The sequence below is a fragment of the Strix uralensis genome, chromosome 1, assembly GCF_047716275.1.
Source record: "Strix uralensis isolate ZFMK-TIS-50842 chromosome 1, bStrUra1, whole genome shotgun sequence".
NCBI classification, from domain to species: domain Eukaryota; kingdom Metazoa; phylum Chordata; class Aves; order Strigiformes; family Strigidae; genus Strix; species Strix uralensis.
The window spans coordinates 2,402,220-2,429,312 of record NC_133972.1 but is presented as its reverse complement, the minus strand read 5'-3'; the positions used below and the strand labels follow the sequence as shown (position 1 = coordinate 2,429,312).

The 27,093-nt window shown below is 46.5% G+C and overlaps 1 protein-coding gene across 1 annotated transcript in view; it reads right to left on the bottom strand.

Annotated features, from left to right (window-relative positions):
- Positions 1-27,093, bottom strand: part of WNT9A (Wnt family member 9A) — a 64,473-nt gene that overhangs the window by 14,149 nt on the left and 23,231 nt on the right. Inside the window, exons 2-3 of the mRNA XM_074866927.1 lie at positions 12,645-12,904; positions 5,108-5,370 (exon numbers count right to left, since the gene is read on the bottom strand). Coding sequence (XP_074723028.1) covers positions 5,108-5,370; positions 12,645-12,904 — 523 coding nt within the window. The remainder of the gene's footprint in view (positions 1-5,107; positions 5,371-12,644; positions 12,905-27,093) is intronic.

Here is a 27,093-nt window from a genome sequence, read left to right as displayed (position 1 = left end):
CAGGGTGCAAGCCTCTGCTTCGTCACGTCTGTGTGTGACCTTTAGTAAGTCACTTAATCTTTCTGGGTCTCATTTTCCCCTCTGTAAAATGGAGATACAGAAATGAAGAGGGTGGTATGCTCTGATAACATGTTATGTGATAGCTCATGAAGTTCCTCAGACAGATGATATCTGGGAAAACATCTACCTGATATGGAGAGTCCATCTCCAGCACAGGAGGCACGCTCAGCTCTTGAGATAGATCCCTGCCAGCACTGCTTAAGGGAAAAGCCATTTCTTGCATGAACTTCCAAAACAAGCACAAGGACAAGGAAAAGTCCATGCACCTCCCACTATCCTCTCCAGAGCATCCCACATGGTTTCAGAGATGCAGGCATAGCGTTTCTTGGGATGGGTCTGAACTTGAACCCTACAGCAACAAGGGTGACAAGGGTCCTTCAGAAACACTCATACAGTCTACACAGACCAAAAGATGTGGGATGATATTGTGCAAAAACAGTTAAGGAAGCCTCATGAAGGGAACCAGTTTCAAATATGGCCTAAATAGGATATTGCCTAAAGAGAGATCTTTCAGAGGGAAGAATTTTCTTGTTCTCCATTTCTGCCCTCCCATAGTTTTGCACTAAACACTCTTGGCTCTCAGGGAGACTGTGGTTATACCCCTGACTTCAGGGTCAGGCAAAGGCTTGCTTGTGTCCCTCCTTCTGGAAGGATAAAGGGAAAAGGGAATGAGAACATGACTTTTTTTTTCCTCGGGTAACAGCAGCCCCCTTTAATAGTGCCCCTTGGATCTGCAAGACATGCTTGACCAGACATACCTCTGGAAGAGGTCAGCACTCCTGGGATTAAGAAACTTAGCAACGCTCCAGAGAGGGAGTTGGAAAGTCATGTTTAATGATACTTTGCTGAGAAACTGGACAAATTTAATTAAAACATCACTTACTCAAGCCCAGTGGAACTAATTGAGTGCTCTAATATTCCGACTTTTCATTAATGGGTTACAAAAGAGGGCTGCACTTGTGTGTACAAGGGGGGAAGACGGGGGGAGGATATAGAGAAGAGAGCTTTAGCAAGGCTGCCTGTGCTTCATTTAATATAACCAAGAAACTTCATTGCTGGCAACCAAGCTTTAATACGGTTGACTTCCCTCTCCACCACCACTCCCCATCCCCTTGACACATACACACATCCCCCCAACACACACCCTCTCCACCCAAGACCCCTCTGAAATAATAGCTGAATGAGCAAGAGTAGATTTGGCAAAGGAAGGGAAATTGCTTTTTTAATAAGTGGTCTATTCAGAGCTCCTACTTTTCAATAAAGAGAAGGCTGGAGAAGTCCTGGTCTAATTACCTCATCCTCACACTAGACAAGCTCACCCTTTCATTAGTGATTGAGGTCATATCATATAACTTTGTGAGCCATCACAGGCACAACATGTTCAGTGATTATTTCATTGGTGGCAGCAAAATTACAGTCAGCCCATCAAGGTTGTAAAAAACAGAAGTAAAATAATAACTAAATGAGAACTTCTACCAAGAGAGACTAAAACTAGGCGGGATAGGATAATGTCACCCTTGCAGAAATACGCGGATTTTTTGCTAGTGTGACACCATGGAGAAACTGTCATGTTGACCAGAAGGGTATAGGGGTGGTTGCCAAATCAGTCAATTAAGCACAGGTCCTTTTTTTGCTGGGTCTCAAGGGACTGTTTATACACTCTGCCATGGTTGGGAGTAATTAGATGAGAAGGATTTTATGTTGTTAAGAATCAGAGACCACCATGCTTGAGCTGTATCTTTAACTGACATTCCTCTACTTCCTCAGTGAACACACATGTGCACATCCATACATACACCGTAAGTACACCAATATTGGCTGGCACTGCAGCAAGCTCCTGTAGCAAAACCAAGTAGTGGAAAAGAAAGTCTCTTTGTCCATTCTCAGCCTAGTCCAAAACTGTAGTGCAAAGGTTTCGGTTCATGCATGTATGGCTTCACTAATAGACATGAAATCTGTGGTTTGGTTAAAGAAAAAAACACACAGCACGTGCTGAACAGGTATTCAGGAGAACTGGCTTCAGTCTCCTGGCTCCATCATCGGCTTGCTGCATAACCTTGGGAAAGGCATTCAGTTTGCATCTCGGCTCCTGCTTGAAGTGGCCATAATCATCTTTCTGGAACTCACAGGGACATTAGAGGCCATAAGAGCATCTTAGTCATATAATGAGCACTCCAGTTCAAAATTGTTCCGCTCCAAAATAGCACAAATCCAGGCTATCTGCAGTCTTTCTATATTGCCTTTGATTCACATCAAATCAAATACATATGAGTTATTGTTCAGATAACCAAACTAGCTTAGTTCAAGGTAGCTTCAGACTGTCATAGCCACTAAGTTAGCATCTCCTGCTACTCAATGGTTGGAAAGTCTATATGGCAGCAGTTAGTTGATGGGCAGCTTCTTTGGAGAAAGATGACTACAGGAAACATGATGAGTTTCATATTTAACCCACTACCTTCACCAAGGAAAACATCAGTAAATTCAGCAAGGGAACCTAGTACTGCCTGTTGAGCAACTCCTCCTCCAACACTGCACTTGCAGTGGAACCAGGAGGAAGGAAGCAGATTGAACCTGATATTAATCTACACCCAAGCGTAAGCAATGTCAGTGACATCCCATCAATCACACCAAGGTCAGTGCTCAGGCTTCAAATCAGTTTGAATATTTTGACATCTGAAGCAAGTGCTTCAGGTTTACAATTAGAAAGCCAGCCTGGGTCCTCATCTCTGATGAACATCTCTGATCATCATCTTAATGGCACCTTATTGTGCCAGTGCTTTAGGTCCACATATCCTGACTATATAGACATATGTTCTCCTGATCTTGAACCACCATCATCCTAAAAGCTTCCTTCTCAACGTGCAGTTCCCTTGTTCTCTGCCTGGCTTTGTGTTGGTGTCATGAATCTGGTGCGCTGCTTGGCTTGCCTTTCAACTATGGTTTCAACTAATTCTAGGAGCATAAACAGAGAAGTCATTTCAACCGCTGCTGCAAATAGGCAAGGAAAGCTGTCAGACAGCAATACCAATTCGACAGGCACGGTGTGGGTGGGCTAAAATAGGAACACTGGATCACTGATCCGCAGCAAAGGTCTTTGACTTGGATTGCCATGAGGGTTCTCAGTGTCTGGACAACTGTCACAACTGTTACTCAGCTGTTTAGCTGCAGATATCACATTAGTGCTTAGAAACCACTGCCAATGACCAGAGTCTGACTGTGCCAAGTAAAGTAGAGGCAGAGGATGCAAGAGTCCCTGACATATCCCCTTCCCTGGGAACTAACTCCCAGTGGGATCGGGACAAGACAGGGAAGGAAGAAAGTGGAGATTCACTCCCTCCAGCTCATCCTTGGAGTTCGTTTAGTCACATAGAGCAGAGATGACAAATAAGGATATCTAACCTAAATCCAAGACTGGGTCTCAGCCATCTGGGCATCATGACTGCAGCTACTGGGGTGGAGAGCACTGGGAGTTAAGTCAAATCCCTTGGGCAAGTTTTTTAGCCCCACCACTGCTGGAAGGGATACCCATGGATTTACAATATGACTCTGGAAAGGGAGGAGAGCTAGGACATCTCACAGCAATCTCCAGCATGAAATCACAGCCTCCATGGACCACTTTCTCCACTTTCAGTCCCATCTGCTACACAGCCAACTCCAAAGAATTGGGACAAGCTCTCAGGAACAACCGACCACAAGGATTAAAGCAAATTTCATCACCCTGCAAAGCCTGTTCCACATACCAAAGAGCTGCAACAGGAGTCCAGAGGCACTGAGCCTTTTAATCCAGAGGCAGAAAAACTGTCAGCCAAAGCCAGACACTAGCTAAATCCAGGATATTTCTAATCCTGATCTCAGCGCTGTCTAGGAGCATCTGGCGGTGGGGAGAGGGGAAGACTTTTTGCTGGCCAGCACTCGCTGGTGGCATTCTCCAGTGCCCCAACTCTGTCTCGAGGAATGACATTTTATGCATATGCACAGGAACAACTGAGCTGGGCTGGTGATTCCTAGAATGCACAACTGGCTGGGCTGCATTTGCCTGGGAAACTGGAGACCCAGGTCCCCGATCCCAGCCCCAACCCTCCATCCAATCATACAGACAATAACAAGGCTTGAAGGCTATTTATAGCCTTACAGTATGTCCCCCTCCGAGGTTGGTGCAATGAAACACTGATCCTAGGCACCTGTGCTGGCCAATCAGAAGGATTTTCGTGTTCAAGCAACTCTAGGCTAGGTACAGCCAAGCAGACTACAGGAGAAGGTGGAAAGACCCTTTCTTTCCCCTCTTTTGCTGGGATGATCCAACAATTGCGGGTACTTTGTCCTTTACATCAGTCCTGCGGGGACGCCCCCAGACAGGAGGGTAAAGCCTTGTGGGAAAAACATGGGGTAAAGAACAGAAAGTCCTCCTGCAGAGAGGATAAGAACAGGAAAAGAAAAAATAAAAAAGAGATTCTACACCCAAGCACTGGCAGCTTCAAACCTAGCAGCTCTAGGCAACATGGAAGGCTTCTGCCAGAAAACAAGGGCTAAAGGGACTTTTACAACTGACGTCACTCAGAGAGTAGTACCCCTACACTGGTTCCCCTCCAGGTGTTTGTGCAGCCAGTTTTAAACAAAACTGGCTATGGAGATGCTAGACTGTCCATGCTTTGCTGAACTGCTGCAAGAAAAGCATCCCTCAACCTGTGTTGTGGTAGTGTAAATCCCTTTCTCCTTGTCCTACCTCATGTAAGCCTGAAGAACCTGTCCTTCCATCCCTTTGTAGCATAAGGCCCTCTCCTCCCTCTGGAAAATCAGTAATATTGGTCCCCACCTCATTTTCTAGACCTGGACAGTCCCGTTTCTTTCCCTCTGATTTCCCTCCAATGGTTTTGCACAGCTCTTGAAGTAAAACCAGGTCATAGTCCCACAACCGAGACTTCACCCCTTTAGCAGAAGGATCACTCCATGCATTTTGCATCCAACACTCCTGTTTCCACACCTAAATGCAGCACATTATTGTCCCCACAAAAGCATGAACCCCCATGCTGAGCAGTCTGCAATGTACCTTCATGCCCACGAGGTTATTGTGGAAGTCCACCCTGGCTCGCAGGTCTTTGTTGGGCTTCCTCCCCAGGAACTCCTTGACAAACTTGTTGCTGTATTTCAGGTTGTCGCCGCAGCCACCCCACTGCCAAGCCTCACGGTTCTCCAGGTCAGGGGCCTCATCGCAGGTGCAACGCTCCATCCGCCCTGCGCTACACGCCTTGGCCATGGCGTGCGTTAGTCCTGCAGAGGAGATGGCGAACAAGAAGGCTGTCTCTTTAAAACCTGCAGGAAAGAGGAGGAGATTGCTTTAATTGCAGCTGGAGCAAGGGTTAAAAAAGAAAAAAATCAGGAAAGAGATGCAAAAAACCCATTGTGAGAAGTTTGAACGATGTCAAAGCATGATGAGCTCTATGTGCATCACTGATGGTAAAGAGGACACAGTGGAGGGCAAGGAATGATGGATAGAGGTGGAGCAATGCAGGATTCAAGAATGTAAATTAAACCTGGCCAGCTCTGTGGCTGTCTCTCTGGAGATAGTCTCTGCTTGTAAACAGAAGGATATGAGCAAGAGTTGGACAGGCCTTGGTGGTAACACCACTATGGTACAGCAATACAGCAACCACGGGGACACCAAATAGCAGGAACCCAGCATAGACTTCCAGTCTGATGGTTGGGATAGAAACCATGACCACCCTTTTTTTTTTTACCTCTCCCGCTAAAAAAAACAAAAAAATCACTGGGTCCTACTCCAGTCCAACAAAATTGTTAACAGAAGGCACCTGAGGGCTAGGAAGCACACAGTAGCCAGCCTGTCACCTAACACAGCACCTCACTCAGATGCCTCAAAAAGCAGTTTACACCCCAAATCTTTCATGCACAACCCTTTTTTACACCTCCATGCTTGTCTGCAGGGAGGTGACAGCATCCGCTCCCCCCCAGTAGGTAAACAGAGTCCCAGAGAGACCCATGATTTCGATCAAAATAATAAAAAACAGAAATAAAAAGCAAACATGCCAGTATTTATAACTCCTCGTTCTCTGGCTATGGAAGCCGTAAATGACTGCATATTTGAGATGCAATTCCAGAACAGCTTTGGATCCAACTCAAGAAATCCCCCACTCAAAAATAACACAAGTGGATGGTGACAGTAGTGGATATATCTGTAAGCTGGTGTGTCAACCAAGGACATGCAGAGACACTGCATGGCCTGCCAGGTCATTTTTGGAACTGTTCCTTGGGAGGTTCATGTCCAAGCAAGCTCATGGGGCGCTACTCTGGCCCATCCCCAGAGCCTGTCTTCTCAAAGCACTCCCAGGTGCACAATGCTGAATTTTAACAGAAGACTGATGAAATGTCAGGCCAGGAGACTGGGGTTTGGTCCTTCCAAGGGGGCTGACTCAAAGCAGATTGTAGTAGGAATTGTCTGACTGTTCTACCACACACCTGAAAAAGAAGAGCAGGAACTTTTCCCTCACTGGAAGGAAGGTTAAAATAAAAAAAGGCTCATCTCCACACTCACTGAGGATACCATAAAGGGTGGTCAGGGTTGAGAAACCAGATTTGGGTGTTTTCCCTCTTCATTTTCTCGCTGAAGTTAGACCACATCCTCTGACAACCCAGAAACATCTTCAGTATTGCAAACTCTCTCATTGGGAGTGGTGGGAGAATTCTTTACCTATTTCACACAACAAATTCATGGGTATGCAGACCACCAAATTCATCTAGGTAGAAAATGCCTTCTAAGCACCTTTCATCTTTTGTAGGCTAGTTCAGCTTTTTCTAGGTTACACCCTAGGTCAGACTGCCCACACGCCTGTCAGAGGGATGCCACTGCTAGAGACAGAGCCTCCATGCCGCCAGATTGTAGAATCAGCCTCGTCACCACTACCACTTGTGCTACAAAATGGAGAGGTACCAGTGTGCTAGCAGAAAGTCCTCGATTGAATAGGTCGTGCAAGCACTCCTCTGAGAGCCTGAGACACTGCAATTAGCAGCAAACAGCCTGGATGTGGTCTGGTTTAGTAGACAGCCCAGATCTACAACCTGCTTGAAGGTCTCCTGGTTTGAAGCTCTGAATTCAGAGAGGTTGTGAAATCTCAGCAGAAATTCAGTGCCATGCAACCTCAGTACATACCAGGTTTGATAGAAAGCCAGGAGGAATTCATTTGTCAGGTTGTCCCCCTCCATCAATCTCCCCATCAGCTTCAGCTCTAGTCCTCCCATTCTCCATCACCGAAAGCTTCACAAACTCCCGGTGCCCATGAGCACAGGTATCATGTCTCCCGCAGGCAGCTCAGGTGGCTTCCAAGCAAGTCCATGTGACATTTGGCTCCAGCCAGATTTAAAGCCATCTCCGCCATATACTATTTGATTGCACCAAGATATTTTGTAACAAGATAATGAGCTTTAAATCAATGCAGGCATTCTAACCCCCAGTGTATCAACAGCCTGCCATCCACAGCTATCCAGTTTCAGCCATTTCCAAAATTGTTCATGAGTATCCAAAGAGGATAACAAGTCCCTTAAACAATCCCCTGTTATTTTAAGAAACGGGCTGCATCACTCCAAGTTGCAAACCAGCAGCCAGGCTGTTCTGGTGACCAAGTGTAAAAATGGAGGGAGAAACTTTTCTTAAGTGAAACGTGGGGGGGGTTGCCTTTTTTTCCCTCTCTTCTTAAAAAGCTGCAATGGTCCTGAAAGAGAGGAAGCAAGCCCACACTGATGTATTTGAATAGCTGTGTCTTAGTGGGTGATACATGTGCCCCTTTGCCCTGGGGTATCACTTGCTGCAATGCTGAACCAGGAACCAGCAGCTCCCAGAGAGGAGGAGAAAGATTTACAGGGCAGCATGTTATGCCACAGGAACAGCATCTGAAGGATTTACAGCATCGGTGGAGGGCAGAGATGTTGCAGGGGCATAAAACATGAAAGAATGAGACAGCAGGCAGAGCCTTGCAACTCTCAGAACTACCATTTATTACACGGGGTCCTGACAAGGGGTGGGGAGGCGGGGACGGAGGCGGGTGGTGGTGGTTCTTGATGGTGTTTTAAGGCAGCTCAACTTCAGGCTGCTTTGAAATACCCCTTGCCGAGGGCTGCCCACCAGGACAGGCACATCTGAAGGAACAAGCTGTGGCCTCCAGGTGTCACCATGAGAAAGTGCTTGGCTTTCCCAAGGCGCCACTAATCCAGGGACTCCTCTGACATGCAGGGATATTTTTAAATGTCTTGCAGCTCTGGCTGGACCTCTTGGGTTTCATAAGGACTTTCCTTGTTTCCACAGCAGTCAGTGACAATGCATTACATTACATATGACAATGCACTGGGGTGGCTAATTGAAGGCTCGGGAGCTCAGGTCATGTTTTCATCAATCCCTCAAGTGGAAGGGAAAACCACTGAAAGAGGGTGGAAAACATATCTGATTAACACGTGGCTCAGAGACTGGTGCCACCGTCGGAATTTTGGGTTCTTTGCTCATGGCGAGGTTTATAAGGCACCTGGTCTGCTGGCAAGAAATGAGACAGGTGGGATGCAGCTGTCCCAGAGGGGGAAAAGGATTCTGGGGCAGGAGTTAGCAGGGCTTATTGACAGGGCTTTAAACTAGATATGAGGGGGGACAGGGAGATAACTGGGCATGTTAGGAACAAGCTCAAGGGAAGCATGCCAAAGCTTGAAGGATGGTGGACTGGTGAGGGCTCTCCCTCTGCCACTTCATTTGCAAGAAGGGAAAGATGTTTAGGAACTGTGGAAGCACCTGAGAAGGGTCTGGTAGGGAATGGGGCCCACACTCACAAAAAGGTGTTGGATTCATGAGCTCATCTCAAGTGCATCTATACCAATGCACGCAGTATGAGCAACAAACAGGGGGAGCTTGAGGCCATGACGCAGCACGAGAACTATGACATATAGCTATAACAAACGTGGTGGGATGCCTCACACGACTGGAGTGCAGCAATTGATGGCTACAAGCTCTTCAGGAGGGATAGACAGGGAAGGAGAGGTGGTGGAGTGGCCCTGTATGTAAGAGAATGCTATGAGAGCTCAGAAATCAAGTATAGTGATAACGGAGTTGAGAGTGTTTGGATTAGGTTAAGGGCCAATAAAGCAGATCTTGCGGTAGGAGTCTGCTATAGACCCCCCAACCAAAGCAGCGAGGTGGATGAAGCTTTCTATAAACAGCTGGGACAAATCTCGCCATCACTTGCCGTTGTTCTTGTGGGGGACTTTAACCTCCCAGGTATCTGCTGGGATCACAACACAGCAGAGAGGTAACAATCCAGGAGGTTCCTGGAATGTGTGGAGGATAACTTCCTCACACAGCTGGTGAGTGAGCCGACCAGGGAAGGTGCCCTCCTGGGCCTGATTCTTGTGAACAGGGAAGAGCTGGTGGGGGAAGTAAAGGTTGGAGGCCATCTAGGGTGCAGTGATCATGAGATGATTGAATTTTCGATCCTTGGAGAAACAAAGAGAGGGGTTAGTAAAACTGCCACCTTTGACTTCCGGAGGGCAGACTTTGACCTGTTCAAAAGACTGATTAACAAAATCCCTTGGGAGGCTGCCCTGAAGGATATGGGAGTCCATGAAGGCTGGACATCAAGAGTGAAGTCTTAAAGGCACAGGAGCAGGTGGGCAAGGAGACCGGCCTGGCTAAACAGGGTCCTTTGGCTGGATCTTAAGAACAAAAGGAGAATCTATTGCCTTTGGAAGAGGGGCCAGGTCTCTCATGAAGACTATAAAGATGTAGTGAAGTTATGCAGGGAGAACATTAAGAGAGCCAAAGCACAGCTAGAGCTCAACTTGGCTACAGCTGTTAAGGATAATAAAAAATATTTCTATAAATTCATTAACAGCAAAAGGAGGATTAGAGAAAATCTCCCTCCTTTATTGGATGCAGAGGGAAACATGGTAACTAAGGATGAGGAAAAGGCTGAGGTGCTCAATGCCTACTTTGCCTCAGTCTTTAGCAGTGGAACTGGCTCTTCCCTGGACACCCAGCCTCTTGAGCTGGGAGATGGGGAGGGGAAGCAGATTTGAGGTCAGCACAGTTGAAGAGGAGGTCATCAGAGACCTGCTACACCACTTGGATGTACACAAGTCTGTGGGACCAGATGGGTTACACCCAAGGGTGCTGAGGGAGTTGGCAGATGTGCTCGCCAAGCCACTTTCCATGATTTACCTGAAATCATGGCTAACTGGGGAGGTCCCATTGGACTGGAGGGTGGCAAATGTGACACCCATCTACAAGAAAGGCAGAAAGGAGGATCCAGGAAACTATAGACCTGTCAGTCTGACCTCAGTGCCCGGGAAGATCATGGAGCAGGTCATCTCGGGTGCCATTAAAAGTCATATAATGGACAACCAGGTGATCGGGCCTAGTCAGCATGGGTTTATGAAAGGCAGGTCCTGCTTGACAAACCTGATCTCCTTCTACGACAGGGCGACCTGCTTATTGGATGAGGGAAAGGCTGTGGATGTAGTTTACCTTGACTTTAGTAAGGCCTTTGACACCATTTCCCACAGCATTCTCCTGGCAAAACTGGCTGCTCGCAGCTTGGATGGGCACACGCTTTGCTGGGTAAAAAACTGGCTGGATGGTCAGGCCCAAAGAGTTGTGGTGAACGGAGTTAAATCCAGTTGGCAGCCGGCCACAAGTGGTGTCCCCCAGGGCTCGGTTTTAGGGCCACTCCTGTTTAACATCTTTATTGATGATCTAGACGAGGGGATCGAGTGCACCCTCAGTCAGTTTGCAGATGACACCAAGTTGGGTGGGAGTGTTGATCTACTCGAGGGTAGGGAGGCTCTGCAGAGACATCTGGACAGGCTGGAGCGATGGGCTGAGGCCAACTGTATGAGCTTCAATAAGGCCAAATGCCGGGTGCTGCACTTGGGCCACAACAACCCCCAGCAGCGCTACAGGCTTGGGGAACAGTAGCTGGAGAGCTGCCAGTCAGAGAGGGACCTGGGGGTGTTGATTGACAGCTGGCTGAACAGGAGCCAGCAGTGTGCACAGGTGGCCAAGAAGGCCAATGGCATCCTAGTTTGTGTCAGCACTAGCGTGGCCAGCAGGGACAGGGAAGGGATCTTACCCCTGTACTCGGCACTGGTGAGGCCACACCTCGATGAGTGGGTTCAGTTTTGGGCCCCTCACTCCAAAAAGGCCATTGAATGACTTGAGTGTGTCCAGAGAAGGGCAACGGAGCTGGTGCAGGGTCTGGAGCACAGGTCTGATGGGGAGCGGCTGAGGGAACTGGGGGGGTTTAGTCTGGAGAAGAGGAGGCTGAGGGGAGACCTCATGGCCCTCTACAACTCCCTGAAAGGAGGGTGCAGAGAGGGGGGAGGAGTCTCTTTAACCAAGTAACAAGCGATAGGACAAGAGGGAATGGCCTCAAGTTGCACCAGGAAAGGTTTAGACTAGATATTAGGAAGTATTTCTTTACAGAACGAGTTGTTGGGCGTTGGAATGGGCTGCCCAGGGCAGGGGTGGAGTCCCCATCCCTGGAGGTGTTTAAGAGTCGGGTTGACCCAGCGGTTAGGGATATGGTGTAGTTGGGAACTGTCAATGTTAGGTTAATGGTTGGACTGGATGGTCTTCAAGGTCTTTTCCAACCTAGACAATTCTGTGATTAGTTAAGCCCCAGCACTTCTGAATTAATCCTTCTCACTAATTAGTGAGGGAGGGCACTTTGCAAACCTCTGCTCTTATCTTTGAGCACATTGGGCTATCTGGAAGTCCCTAAAAGCCCTCGAGACCCATGCAAGCTATCTGTGAAATGCTCCCACTGCACTGTTAGCTGCAGTCCAGAAATAAGAACTGGATTTTACTGGGAGGGTGCAGGAAACTGGACTTATAAAAGGTAGCACAAAGGAAGGACATAAAAATTCCACTGGCTCCTCCAATACTCTCTCAGCTTCTGGTCCTCTCCACCTGAGCTGCTGGGAAAGGGTGTGGGAATTACCCTCCAAAGGGGAGCTCCTCCCTGGGTAGAGCAGTAAGAGGACACAAACATTTGCACTTTTGCCCTGCACTATGATAGGGTTCACCTTGTCCCCACTAACAGGACAGAACAGAACAGTCCATTTGGCCTTATTTCCCTTAAAAGGGCATTTTCTCAACCTCTTTCTGGAAAGGTTGACATAATAGGGAAAAAATAAAACAAAAACAGAGGGGACAGCTTTGGGAACTTCCACACCTTCCTCTCTAGCAACAGCTCAGCTTCCAGCAGAAGTGAGGAGCAACCATAGCTAGTAACTGCAGACACATGCACGAACATCTCCAGCCTCCACGGAGAGGAGCCATGGACAGCCATGGGAAGCAGACAGGGGTTGCTTCACTACTACAAGCACATAAATTACCACCATATAGCACATCCTTTGCTTGCTGTGCACTTTCACGGATGAGCGGAGCCTGGCTTGGTGTTCACCTTCTACAAGCTCTTTTTGGACCTCTGGGGAGGTGGTGACCCACCGCTGGCAAAGGATGCACCAGGATGACCACTCTGCAAAATGCCAGGGAAGCCGATGGGTGCTGGCGGTGCCGAGACCCCCACCCCGCTCACCTCTCTTTAGCAAGCTGGCCCTGTAGCGACCCTCAAGGGTGCAGTTCCAGCGCTCAAAGCGAAACTGGTACTGGCACTCCAGTGCACTCATGCTGATGGCCTCCATCAGGGTCTCGGCCACGCCAGGGTCCCGCCGGCACATCCTGCGCTGCTTCTTCTCCAGCTTCAGGCGGTCACAGACTTTGTAGTGGGCTTTGATGGCAGCTTCCTCCATTTCTGAAGTCAGAGGGAGGATGGTCAGGGGTTCGTTCCCCGTCAGCCTGCAGAGGAACAGAGGAACACAGCAGTGAGGAGAGAGAAATACAGCCCGTGGTAAAAATGGCAGCCATGGCGGGATCCAGCTCTCCCTGGCTGAGCACCCATGGGGACTTGCCAATGGCAATGAAAGATTCTACAATAAGGGTCCCTCCAGTATGTGTGCAAGGTGGGAGCAAGAGAAGGGTAAGAAGCAATACTTGGATTTATTTTCTCTACCAGCTCTCACAGAGCTTGTTTGGACATAAGACCTTGGAAATCTCTACCACAGGACTGTGTTGAAAACTGAAACAGGAAAGATATTGAAGGTACCCAACTGCATGAACTTGGGAAACTAGCAAAAAATACAAGAGCACTACAGTCACTCTCCTGTGCATAAACAACAACAACAAAATCATTTTAGCACATCAAGCAGAGCCAGAACCAGCTTGAGAAGGGATAGAGGGTGATTCGTCCCACCAGAACCCGAGACACAGGAGAAAGCACTTACAGCCACCCTGCCCTCAGAAGAAGAGATCCTGGCATAAAACCTAGTGAGCCACAGCCTGAGGCTTTAGAGCAAGATACTTTCCAGATGATGCCGCCAAAAGCTTTTACAAGGCAGAACAAGCTCAAAACCTAAAAAACAACCCGAAGAAATTTGTGTCCCATTGCCTTCTCCCCTGCCCTGCCTTCGTCAAGCACAAGGTCCTTGACTTGTACAATGTGCAACAAAAGAAGCCAGCCTACTGTTCCCGGTGTCAAGTAACAAGCTGCTGGAAAAGAACCAGGCTGGCATTAGCCCCAGGGAGCAGAGAGGCTGCAGAAACATCTGCTGGGCTCATGAGCAGTTTGTTGGCCAGGCTGCCTGCACCCCACTCTCCTGGCTCTGCCCTTTTCCGGCCAGGTGCCAGTCCACACAGTCAATGGGAATCACTATGCAGGGTTTCAGAGGACCTGAAGACATATTTCCCCAGCCAAAAAGGAAGACTTGCTTAAAGCCAGAATTGAAAACATGCTGGAAAATTGCAGTCCTGCAGAGGCGAGAATGGGGATGGGTCGCAGGCTTAGACATCTCCATCGCTGTAGGACCACCTAGGGAAATGGGGTGATGGGCACAGGAAGGGAGCACACACTCACCCCCTTCACTGAATGCAGATGGGTCCTGGAAACCCTTTAAAACCCCAGCTGTCATGCAGAAGCAGTAATTTTTTTGTTTCTTTTTTCAATGAGGATTTCTCCCTAATCAGTGGAATGCATCCTGCCAGGAGTACAGTCCCCGAGAGCAAGCAGCTAGGATGCTTTAACTCCCAAACCTCCTTGCACAATTGGCACAAAACCCTGACCTGAGCCACAACCAGCAACATCCAGTACAGATCCAATCATGACTGATGATTTGACAAGGTGATTTAACATCAGATGTCTAAAGAAGGGAGGAAAAGAGATGGCTGGGTTTGAGGTTTGGATTTTTAGAACAGAGATGGGCAGGGAAATGTTCTCCTTCAAAAGTGTTAGGATTTCCAGGAAAAAACCTGCAATGGTAAAAATGAAGTCGGAGTGATTTGTGGGAAACATGGAAAACTAGTGAACCCAGTGTAAATTTCCCCCCAAAACAGTTTTTTCCCCAAATTCTTCTCCCCCAAGATGATAAAAACATCTAGAGGGCCAAACAAGCTCCATCTGAAGCACTCACAAATGTTAACCCTTATGTTTTTGCTCTGTCTTGACTGGGACAGAGTATGGACTTGGTCTCAACCGCTCCCCAAGCAGATAGGACATCCCCCAGCCCTGGTGCCTCGTTAACTGAAGCTCTGAGCAACCTTGTTCATGAGAAAGGTGGCTTGGTCTGAGCTTCACAGTAGTAAAGACATGTAAGAAAATCTCCAGGATATTAATTCCTGGCCTTCATCAATACCTCTGCTCTGAAAGTTCATTACTACAAGCTTTCATAGTTGGTGCAAGAGATATCCTCAGCTGGCAAAGAAGAGAGAGGGAGGCATAAAAGCATTTTTTACAGGTCCCCCTCCCCAATTTACCTTTCCAACTGAGCAGGTACTGTTCAGCTAAATGTTCTGGAAAATATAAGCTCCAAGTATCAGGTAACAGATGGCTATCACAGTGAGGAGGAATACAGGAATTGATCCTACGGCCAAGATTTCTGTAGAGCAATTGCTGATTTTGAACCCCTTAGCCACCCCTCCCCCTTAGGTGCTTGGCTTTGAGGTACTTCAAAGTGTAGTTTCCCACAGATCGGCCTGGCAAAACTTGCTAATAGCACAGCTCAGTTGCATGTATCTTCAATAAAAGTCACCTAAATAAAAACAAAATAAAGAGTCAGGGATAGGGAGAAGGTAGAAAATCGGATTTGTGGTGCTGCACAATGCCAGAGGACAGGCCTCCAGCAGCCACTTAGAATTAGTGGATGGAAAGTCCTGAGAAACAGTAGAAAACTGAAGCATTAAATGGACTAATTGTCAGCGAACCCATATTCATTGCTCTGTGCAAACAGCTTAGGTCATCAGCTCTGATACTGGGGACACGTGGGTAACAGCCACAGTGATCTGAGAAAGCTGGGCCAGCATGCAGACACCCACCTCACCCCTTCGAGAAAACAACCCAAAGACAAGATACCAACACGATGTCCTGTAGAGAAGGCAGGATATCACCTTTCTCCACTTTCTGTTTCCAGACGCAGCTCTGCCCTGCCCTCCCCATTAGAGAAAAGGGGACATGAAAGACCAAACTGGTGAAAAACAAGCCATGCAACGCTCATGCTGAAAGAGACCCATCCACCACTGCCTGGCTTATTGCTCGGACTAATTTCACTGGCTTTCAAGCTGGTCTGAATCAGAGCGAAGCAAGTGAATTAGGAAAGCATCTCCAGAACATGACAAGCAGTAATTTTAGGGGAAAGGGGCTTTTCCTAGCTAAGCAATGAAGTTCTTCCAAATGAAGACCTCCGTGAGCAAAAGCAGCACACGTGCATGCACACATACATTTTTCCCTCCCCAGTGCTGGATGTGTGCCCGTTTCAGCAGGGGGGACCAGCGAAGCAGCCTCAGCTCTGCACACACGTTCCAGCATCCCCGGGAAGAGGGGTTAGGCAGCACTTTTCAGAGCATAGCATCAATAATAAACGAGCACAGGCAGAGCCAAGGAGAGCCAGTGACCCCACCTGAAATGCTGCCTTGGAGCTGCCGCTGCATAGAACCTTTATAATCCTATAAAGCTCTTTTATGCAACCTAGGCTGGGTAAGGTCCCGTAAGGCAACGGTGTCAGAGTCGGATGCTTTCTCAACTCCTCACAAAGACTGAGCTGTTCCTTCCAAGGAAATTTTTTGGGAAAGGGGGGGGTGGGGGGGGTGGTGGTGGTTTTTATTTTATACACATCCAATCCACAACTGTTACAACTAAATCGCCAGCTAGCACTCCGTACAATTGTATTATTTTGGATTGGGGGCTGAGCATGAGATGGAATGTATGTCCACTAGGAACCTGGAGAGAGACCAAAAAGCTCATTGTACACAACCCAGGAAGCTTTAACTCTCTGGAAACTGACTGTGGCCTCTATGAGAGCAATATGAATCTACAAAGTCAAGAGACTGTTTCTGCTTCAGACTTTGACTTAAATCTTCTGTGCACCTTGCCTGACTTCTGCTCCGAGTGGCACACTTACACTGTCCAGACCCCAGTAAGAATCTGGTTGCTCAGTGCCATACCCACCTAGCTGAGAGGGACCTTTGCAACATCATTTGCACTATTCTTCTTCCAGATAATCTATCACTAGTCTGAAGTCAGAAAACCAGAAGGTTTATTATCACCAGATGTAAATAGCATGATCTATCTGGTTTGCGCATAGACTACTGGTGGTATTTCACTGCCTTGGTTGTGAACTTCTTGCCAAGCACTGCTAATTGCTTTGCTTTCCTGGAGTTCAGACTCCAGTCACCCAGGCCTGGGAGAGATCCTAAACACAGCCCCTGACACTGCACAACTCACACTGATAGCTGTGTAGCCAAGTTATCAGTAGCACCATGGAATTACTGCCCTTCCAGAGAGGAAATTCAAGATGGGTCCTGCTTTCAGCTCATCTTGGAAGTCAAGAATTTTTATTGCCCCATCAGCTCACTCCTTCAGTGTCCCTGTATTTTCTCATTTTCCTGATGAGAATTTTAGAGGGACTGGACAGAAGATGCCTGCATAGACCCGTGAGTGCACTCTAGTTTTTGACATGCTCAAGAGTTTCCATTGCAAGTGCCGCCAGAGACGCAAGACAAGGTGAGCTGCTTTCCTGCAAGGAAATGCCTCTGCTATACCCGCCTGGAATGACAGGCCTGCTGAAATATTGCATTCCTATTCTGGCACTTCCTTCTCTCTCAGGAGATTTATCTTTGGTACCTCTGTACAAGGACCAAATTGATTCTATTTTCACTTTTTATATGAACGTTTTTCTTGCAGTATTGCTACTCTTCTAACCTTTTTTTGTCTCTTTCCACCACTTCTTTCTTTTAATAGTTTAAAAACGTTTCTGAAAAGTTGACAACTTGAACACTAACCTTCTTCACTGCAATACCTAAATTAATGACTCCACACAACTCAAGGTGTCAGACTGAGTTATGCTGAACACCAAGCCTGTTATTTTTTGCATCCAGCAACCTTCAGCTGCCCTCTCTCTCTCCCACCATCACACTCCTACACTGTGAAGAAGCTTTCCTAAATTGATTTACCAGGGTACCCCCATCCCACAAGGGCTAATTGCTATTTGAAGTATTTTGCTAAAACTCCATCTATCCTGGCACTTTGCAAGGTTTTCTCCTCTTGTCATCATCCACAGACCACTACCCCTTTTGGCACATGCTAGTTCTTTCTCTTCAAGATGATTCCCAACCAACTATGCTTTGTGCTCTCCCCTCCTTTTTGCTCTCCATATCATTCTCCATAAACAATGGTGTCTTGATGCTGGAGAACATTAAAACAAAGCAAAAGACTATTTGGAAACTCACTTACAGCTATTACGTCCCAATTTATATTTTGATCCTTATCTTCCTCTCAATAGCATGGTACACACGCAGAGCTTTTCTTTAGGTGTCAACCTCTCAAACATGGGCTTCCTCATTAGTCAATAGTGCACAAATCTCAGTTGCAGCTTCTACTTGCAAAGAAACAAGTAACAGTCCCCACCACGGCAGTATCACACACTTCCACCCACACATGGTAGGAGTAATAGAGACTTGTAACCTCGCTTCATGCAGCTGGAAAGCAGCCATACCCTACGCTCATGTGCCAATGAAGAGAACGCATTTGAGGGGAATATCTTTGAGTCCTTGGTTCCAGTTCTGAATGGTGGGAATTAGGAGGATAGAGAAGAGAAAAGCTACAGCATGGGGGAATTTCCAACCCAATAGATCCTGCTTACCAGGGAAGGAAGCATCAGTCTCTATCAGACTCCTGATGAAGTATGATCAAACGGATTTCTTTTTGGGTTTTTTAGGAGACAAAAAGGTGTCGATTCTTGTAGGCTTTAGTCATTCAAATTTTCTTCAATTACTCTGCCTGGGAAGATCTACACAGTGGTTTCCTCTGGGCATCTCCTCTGAGCATCTTGGGCAAGAGGATGGAGTAGTGAGCATGTAAGGATCCTGCTACACATACCTGTCAGGCTCTCAGGTCCTATCGAGAGTTCCACCATCCAGCGAAAAGATAAACAGCTGCTTCTGGAAGTAAGAATTTGCTGCTGCAAGTCTGCAGCTCTTCCCTTTCCAACACAGCTCTCCTGAATGCTTCTAACGCACATCAGCCACACTGATCCCAAGTTATTAAGCTCTTTTGAGGCTCAAGTGTTACCACAGAGATAATTTATGCCTGAGTTTCCTGTTTTAGCCTTAGCTGAAGTTCACACAGAAGTCAGAGGACTTCTCCCAGGCTGCTGAGTGCAGCAGTCCAAGCAAGTGAAATCCTCCCCCAGGCCAGCTGTCCTGCACTGAGAAGAGAGCTGGACCCCAACAGCCTTACAAAGGAGTTGTCACATCAGTTCAGAAAGGATTTTTCTGTGAATGGAGCAAGACACAGATGGTTGTCTCCCAAATACAGGATGGTCATTTGTGTATTAATAAGCTTCCATGCAATTTCCTGCCAAAACATGCCCTCAACTTCTGCAAAAATTACCAAAAGTTTGGCACATAGTATATTAAGGCAAAATTTAGCAACCAAAGGAAAAATAATCCAGTGAATGAGCAACAGTGTGACTCAGCTCAGATGCAGAGGGCTGGAGATGTTCTCGTTATGGTGCATTCCTGCGTAGGACCTATGGGACCAAGGTGCCTGCCATGAGGAACAGCTATTTTTGCACTATGGCAACCAGACGCACCACAAGCAAATACTTCAAGCTGCTGCAGTATTTCCCACCCATGCAAGGCGGAAGACCTGCACAGGTTATGAATTATAGCTAATAGCACTCCATTGAAGTAAGGAAGCATTGCTTTCCCTTCTGCCTCCCTTCCCCCATTGAGGAGGGCATAAGCAATCAGAGAAAGCCCATAGCAGAGGAAGAAATCAAACTCGGGTCTTTCAGACCTTGGTGCTGTGCCTGAACCGCAACGCTGAACTACATCTACTCTTTTCCCCCCCCGTCCTTACAACAAACTTTATACAGGAAGTTTCCAGTCCAGAGTAAAAGATATTTTTACGTTAGGCAAATATCTGAGCTGCAGCATTAAGATTCACCAGCGTGGAAACGATACGAGGAGAAGACAAATATCAGGACCAGCTCTAAAAGAGTTTGCAATACTCTCTTGCAATTCCTGTGGCTTGTGCTAAACAGTTCCCAGCACCAAACCACCTTTAGAAAACACTGCTGGGTCTTTGAGGAGGTGGTATTCAGTTTTTACAACTCAATGACTTATTAGCTGCCCTTAGCTGGGAGGTCCCAGGTAGCTTGGCCCAAGAGCAGCCAGCAACTTAATTCCACTGGAATAACCTATTTTGTCCATAAGTGAGCAGAGGTGGAGAAGGGAGGTGGGGAGGGGGGAGAAGAGGAAGGGAAGGCTGTTTCCTCTCCCCTTCATCCTCTCAAGAATGAAACAGCAATCAGCAAGATTTACAAAGGATTTTCAACCCAACTTAAAACCAGCCGGTGAACCGCGGTGCCAGTGGAATGCACAGGCCAGGCGGCAACAGGGGCTTTCACTCCCGATTTAAGACGGCATTAGCTTTGCCCTTGGCAGCCTGTGCCAGGAATTACCACCCCGCCGGCACCCCCCTTCTTGGCTGGACAGCTCCTGGATCCCCACCAGATCCCTGCCCCACGACCCACTGCTGCTCCTTATCCCAGCCACTGCTTATTTTCTTTTTTTTTTTTTTCAGCTTAACATCATTTCTTTTGGCATGAGTCCCACTATACCGTAGGTAATGTGTAGCTGTGAGTTTCGGTGCAGAGAAGCAGTTAAGCAGGGAGCAATGCAGCAGAAGATGAAAAAATAAGCCCAGAGAAGAAAATGAAAGGTTTTAACCCATTTAGCTCCACACGGTGTGGAGGGAGGAAAGAGGTTTTCAGAATATTTTCCATGATAGGATGTGCACATGCACAACATATCTATGCCCTATAGTAACACCTCCTTGCAGCAGGAAGATAAAACTACCATAAGGTAGGGGGTTTTGTCTAATTGTTGTGGGGCTTTTGTGGATTGGGTTTTTTGGGGGGCATTTGGGTGGGGGGGAAGTTGTTTTTGGTTTTGTTTTTTTTTTACACTGCTGAGAATCTTGCCATCCAAGGATCTCAGATCCCTGCTGCAGTAAAAACCAGCTCAGCTTCATCCCTGACATGGAGTTAGAGTAAATCATTTTAATCCAGAATTGGGCTTAACAGCTCTCCATGACAAGGAGACATTTCTGGATCACACAAAAAAATACAGATAACCATCCCTCCCCCCACCTTGCGTTTGAACAGTTTTTGGTGGGATTGAGGACCAGAAGACCACAGATGTAATGGATCACACAAATACAGCAAAATAATTTATATCAGATTTTACAGACAGCAGACCAAAGGAAATGTGCCAGGTGCTCAATGGCATGATTTTCTTGTAAAGAATTGAGCCCTGTGCAAACTGTTACATCTGCTCCTATCATGAAGCCCGAATTCCTAAAAGCCAGAAAGTCATCTGTGCTATAAACCTGAAGTAATATTTTTGTTTTTCTCTTTCAAGCAAAGAAAACCCAAGTTCATGGTCTTTCTTGGTAGCTTCCCTTGTCTGGGGAGAGTTGCACATAACAAAGGATATTTAGTATTTGAAAACTAAACAAAAAGGACCAAAAAACCACCGTAGATGTTTGTTCATTGTGCTTTTTGCACTGCTGCAGCTTTATATTTATTCCAGCAAGTTTACAAAGATGGCATCGGAAAGCATCGCTCATGGGCTAAGGGCATTCCTTCACAAGGGCAGTTCCGTTTCCCAAAACACCTGCAGTCCACACTTCTGGCTCTCTACAGCTCAAGGTACTGACGTGAAGCCTAATGAAGCCCCACAGATCTGCCCAAGGCTGGGGGCTCCACAGGGAGCGCTTTGTTCAGGGCAATGCAGGAATCCGACTTTTTGACTCAGTCCAGGCACAGCAGTAAAAAAAAGAAATGCTAGACACTCCGAGAATAGAACATTTTTTCCAAACAGCACATCATTAAACTGCAAGGTTCATTGCCACCGGATGTTGTGAAGCTCAGAACTATGAATAGATTCCAAAAGGGATTAGACAAATTCAGGAAAGGTTCACCCAGGTGGGTGATGAAACATGAGGGCTTGAACACTGCCTCTGGCTCAGGAAGCCTCAAACCACTGCCTGCAATGAGCAAGCAGGACACGCCAAGAGACATCACTTGTACCATTTCTCCTTGGCTTCCCCAGATAGCCTGGCTGAAGAAATCTTTGGTTCAACCCCGTATGGCAGTTACGTTCTCAGCACCGGAGACAGGCACCTGTAAGATGCACTGCAGGATGCTTCGGCTGTGGCATTTAACCCACCTGCACTCTCCAACCCTTTGGAGGACAGCAAGAACCAACCCAGAAGTGTCAAGTACACACCACAGAAAGACATTGCAATGTCAGCTTGATCGACTCCTACATCCAAAGCGCCCCGCTCTTTCCTTGAAGAAGCTATTGCTGCTACGCTCGCTTTCAGCAACCCCACCTCCATGGTCCTAACAGCAATCCTTCCACGTCCTCAGCAAACCTCCCACCCACGGTGGCCCTCAGCACACCAGGACATGGGCATGCCTCACACGGCTCCAGTGGCAGTGCCGCCAGCCATGTGTTAGTGTCAGTCTCTCCCACCCGCCCCTGACAGGGAACACATCTGACTTGGTAATGAATCGCCCATTTGTCTCCCTAACACCTCAGCCAGCCCTTTTGTTAAATTTGGGAGATAAAGGCTTCACAGCTCCACAGCACACATCATACAGCAGGACTTGGCCTGTGCCTTTCCCCCTCCTCTCTGTCAGATAAATCGTCCTGTCCCTCCCAAACACTGCCTGGTCTGTTCTCAGCAGATGCTGCAGTTACATGGGTGCCCTTGCCCAGACCAAGGAGACTGGCAGCCAGGGAAGAAACTCCTTGTAGCCAGCACAGCAGCTTCCCTCACTGCCCAGAGATATCCCTATGTACACACACATTCAAGTAGCACAGCAGCTAAAGAGAAAATGAAAGTTGCTCTCCAGATGACACAAATCTCAGAAGGTGTGGGTTCAAAATTGAACCTTTGAGGGAAGCACTGTGAATGCAAAGAACTCCTCAAGTTCACTGGGACAGAAAAACAAATGGAGAATTAACTTCTTCCTCCTTCCCAAGTCCCAGCTTTTATATTCAGGACCCAAAGGTCCCAGCTGAAAGCAGAGACTGGTTCCTAATCAACTTCTGGACAAATGACAACTTCTAGAAACAAGCATGCAGATTCAGGCAGAAGGGGGTTTTCAGCTCCCCCTCCCCTCAAAACATTTTACCCAGCCCCTATTATATATCGCACAGAGGTCATCTCGTGGAGTATTTAGATAGTTGAGCGGTTTGACACCTCATCTGATCTATTTTGGGAGCAGTTTACAGCTCTGCAATTCCTCCCCTGCACAGCAGCGATAGCTTTTCCACTCTAATGTCATATTATCCTCGTGGCAGGTTTAAAAACTAAACAGGTGAAAAAACAAACTTTCTGGGCACTGGAGAGATCAGGATGCATGAGACACATTATGGTGATGGGATGGCAGAAGTTTGTCGTCATTCTGAGCCACAACAGATTGTGGGAATGAACTGTGAACATAGAGGCTAGCTCCTTACAAAACTCAACAGGAGGATACTCAAAGGCTCTTGCATAAAGGTCATCCCATGACAAAAGGTGTCTCGTGAATGTCTTTCTGAAGAAGCTTTACAGTCCTGAGGTTTTACAAGCCTCAAATGAAACTTCAATGGTCAGGTCTCCACCTAAGCAAACTAGCTCTGGCCAAGGTTTCAAACTCATCAGATAAGGATAAACCACCCATGCAAGAGACTAGATTCTTGCTGAGGTATCCTAGAACAGGTTCCCACAAAGCCAACCTTACAAACCTTACTGTCTTCTGCTCCAGATGCAAGGGCACTGCATGGTCCTTCCCGCACTGCCACCCATTGAACAGCATTGCTCTCTTTCCCTTGATCTCCCCTAGCACCCCAAAACCCTGCTCCTCCGCACCACAATTTGTTCCAGCAAGGGGGAAAGAACAAACAATGTGAACATCTCCCATCAATCTCCCAATGTCCATCCACCACCATTAGGAAAGGCCCAGGTCCCACAGCATTATAGGAACGGTGTAACCTTCCTCAAAGGAGTGAATCTGTGCACTCCCCATCCCTTTTGTGGAAGGGGAACAGATGCTATAACTGTGGCTAATCACAAGTGATGAATAAATTGATATTGATAGCCAAGATGTCTAACAGACCTGTGCTGCTGTCAGGACCCTCATTCACCTTTTGAAGGTGACTGGACTACAGAATATCAGCAAGGAGCTCAGCCAAACCTACCTTTGGCAACAGCTCTGGTGAATACCCTCAGAATACTTGGTGACTTCAGCATATACATCTTTTTTATAATACTGGAGTCTATGAACAAAGTCTACGAATACTAGAGTCTATATGAACAAAGAGTCACGTTAACCAAAATAACATTACATGGCCCAGGAAGAGCCAAAGCTTTATTCTGCGAGTGCTGCTGAGCAGACAGGACTGCGTATTATCCATCTTCAAAGCAACGCATCTTTTATGCATTGCACGATAAAGGCATGTGTGGCACACTCAACCAGCATTAAGGAAAGCATTTCCTTCCTGTATTGATCATCCATCCATCCAACTAAGTTGCATTAAAAAGGCAGGGGGGAGGACAAGCCAGGTGTTATACATAGCAAATTCTGATTAGATTATGAAACTTTAAGAAGATCTTAACAAGTGGACAGTGTGCATTTTACATAATTAGCTTGTTACTTATAAATGCCTTTCATAGTGCCAGTGGCAGATTTTCACCACCTAAAATAGCCTAAAGCTGTTGGATTCAAGAACTCCTGCCATCCCAATTTAGATCAACTCAAATACAGAAACCACGAGGTGGTTTCACTACACCAAGATTAGGAATTGAATCGGCTCTTGTGTGCCTGGATGTTGGAAGGGGTAAAAGATTATAGAGGGCAAAGACATATTATGTCACACTGTACCTTGCCAGCCCAATCCTCACTGAATGTGAAAGCTGTTCTTCACAGCATTCTGACAGGTTTCAAGTCACTTTGGGGGGGATAGAGCCTTGCTTTAAGACTGGACATAAAGATGCAGCATTGTGGGATGCCACAACTGTATCCATATTCATTTAGCAGAGAACTGTTCCCCAGCTCCATGAGACATAGGCTTCATGAAACTGGGACTGTGTCACCTCAATTCCAAGAAGCCGCTCAGAGCAAGCCTTGAGTTACAACCACTGCCTATAAAATATGACCTCAGAAGTAGCAAACCAGGTAAGGAAGCCATCTGATTTACGAGCTGCTCATGCTTGACAAGGAAGTCCCAAGAAACGCAGAGCTACACAATGTTATTCCTATGCCAATCCCTACACCACTTTTTCCTAGTGCCTGCAGACATCTAAAGGGAGAAACATTTTCAATTCTAAGTAAAAAGTGCAAGAAAGCATGCTAGAAAGCACCTCGAGGAAAAAACTGTCTCATGGGAAGAGGATCCACAGGCTTAGAGTTATCCCAGGATGCAAACATCATCCAGTACACCATCAACCAATTTCTGCAAGTTCCCATTTTCTAAACCACCTACCAGCAGCTTGCAGAACAAGCAGAGCAGAAAGATAGTCCTTAAATCACTAGTTACCCAAAACCACCATGGAGCTGAGCTATGAGCTCTATGGCTGCATACTATGTGATGTCCTATCTTCATCTACTGAATAGCATTAAAAGATATATAAAACTGCTACGGTGTAACATTGAGTATGCCCTTTCAATATGCCATATAATGGCCATTTCCAAGGACCGAAGGGCAAAATGGTGGCCATGTATCTAAGGCAGCATATGAGAACTTGAGGAAAAAGGAGAATACTTCCCATTTCCCTTTGTCTTACTACTTTTACTCCTTAGACCCCAGAAATATCACTGGATCCACCCTCTTCAACAAATCCACAATGCAGCATTTGACTCTTTTCCTTGAAAAAGATTGTCATGTTACAGCTGAATGAATGGCATAAGGTTTCAGCTGACTGTGAGAAACTATAGTGAGGTCAGAAGCTCCAACTGAGAGATGTCCCATTAATCTACACGTTTGGGAAAAACTAACAGGGAAGAACAAAAGTCAACTAGTGCACTTTCTGCACCCAACTCTACAAGAATTTCCTAGGTTGATATTCTGTTTTATAACACAAATGGTTTGTGTGGCCTGAAAATATATAATCCATTTCCCAGTCCAGGGCTGGATGATCAGTTTTTCCCAGATTCACAAAGGCATTTAGCTGACATGTCATCTGAAAAAATTATGATCTATATCCCTAAACTCCTTTTGAATTCAGACTGCTTTAGAATCCATCTGTGAAACTGAGATGAAGAGATTTGAAAGTTTTGTAGCTAAATTATCCCTTGTGAACTCCTTTGAGAACTAGTGGAAGTGGAAGAAGTGAAAAGAACAAAAATCATTATACACAAATGACTTGCAGTTGAGCCATTCAAGGGCCAGAAAACATCAGCACAATTATGTGCGTGCGTTAGGAAATCGGTTCTACTTAAAAAGGTTATGTGGCCACATTCTGCAAAGGATCACTGCATGAGAGAGATACTCTTTTCCAGATTCCCATTTTGTCTTCATTCCCTGAGGACAACTAGATGGAAATGAGGCATGGGAGCAGCAAACTGTGATCTTATGAGTATCTTTTTTGAGAATTAAAATTTATTCTAGCAGGGCCACGATAGAAGACAAATTCAGTAAAAGAGCTTTTGCAGTTTTTTGCAAGTCCTTAGCATGCCTCATTTTCCAGACACTGAGACTTTGGGTTTCCCTAGTGTGACAACTAAACATGGGATGACCCATAATAATTCTAAATACTCAGGGGTAGTGAAAAGAAAGCTGACTTTCAGCATCAGAAGGGATACTGTAGATAAGTGGACTCTTGATAACTTTCTCTTTGAGCTCTGTGTCTCAGACAGCATCTTAAAAACACCCACAAGGAACCAAATGTGTTTTTCATTGAGTACAGAACCTGGATAATGTGTTCTAAATAAGCCTTGGGGCCACACGGTTAATGAGAACGATAAAGAGAAATATTTAATAATTGCCCATTCACTGAAAGAAGCAAGGATTTTGCAGAACAAAACTTGATTGCAATCATGAAACAAAATTCCACTGTAGTGTGCATGCACAAAGGGGATGATTTAGGTTACTTACACAGCTCACTTCTGAGGCTTCCCAGATTAAACTGTGAAGCCTTACATTAGCAGTAATCGTGTATTAAAAGGTATCTCCAGATGCTTGAGGTGCTGGCATTAAATCACACTGCTTCTGGATTCACTTGCAGATGCACTTCAGCAGTTATGCTCAGCTTTCACGTGCATTTGCCAGAAACAGTCTTCAGCATTAGAAGGGACAGGCAAATTCCAGGACTGCAGCCTACACCTGGCAGGTATATACATCAGGGAAATCCTGTGGCATGTATAAACAATCAAAGCTATTTG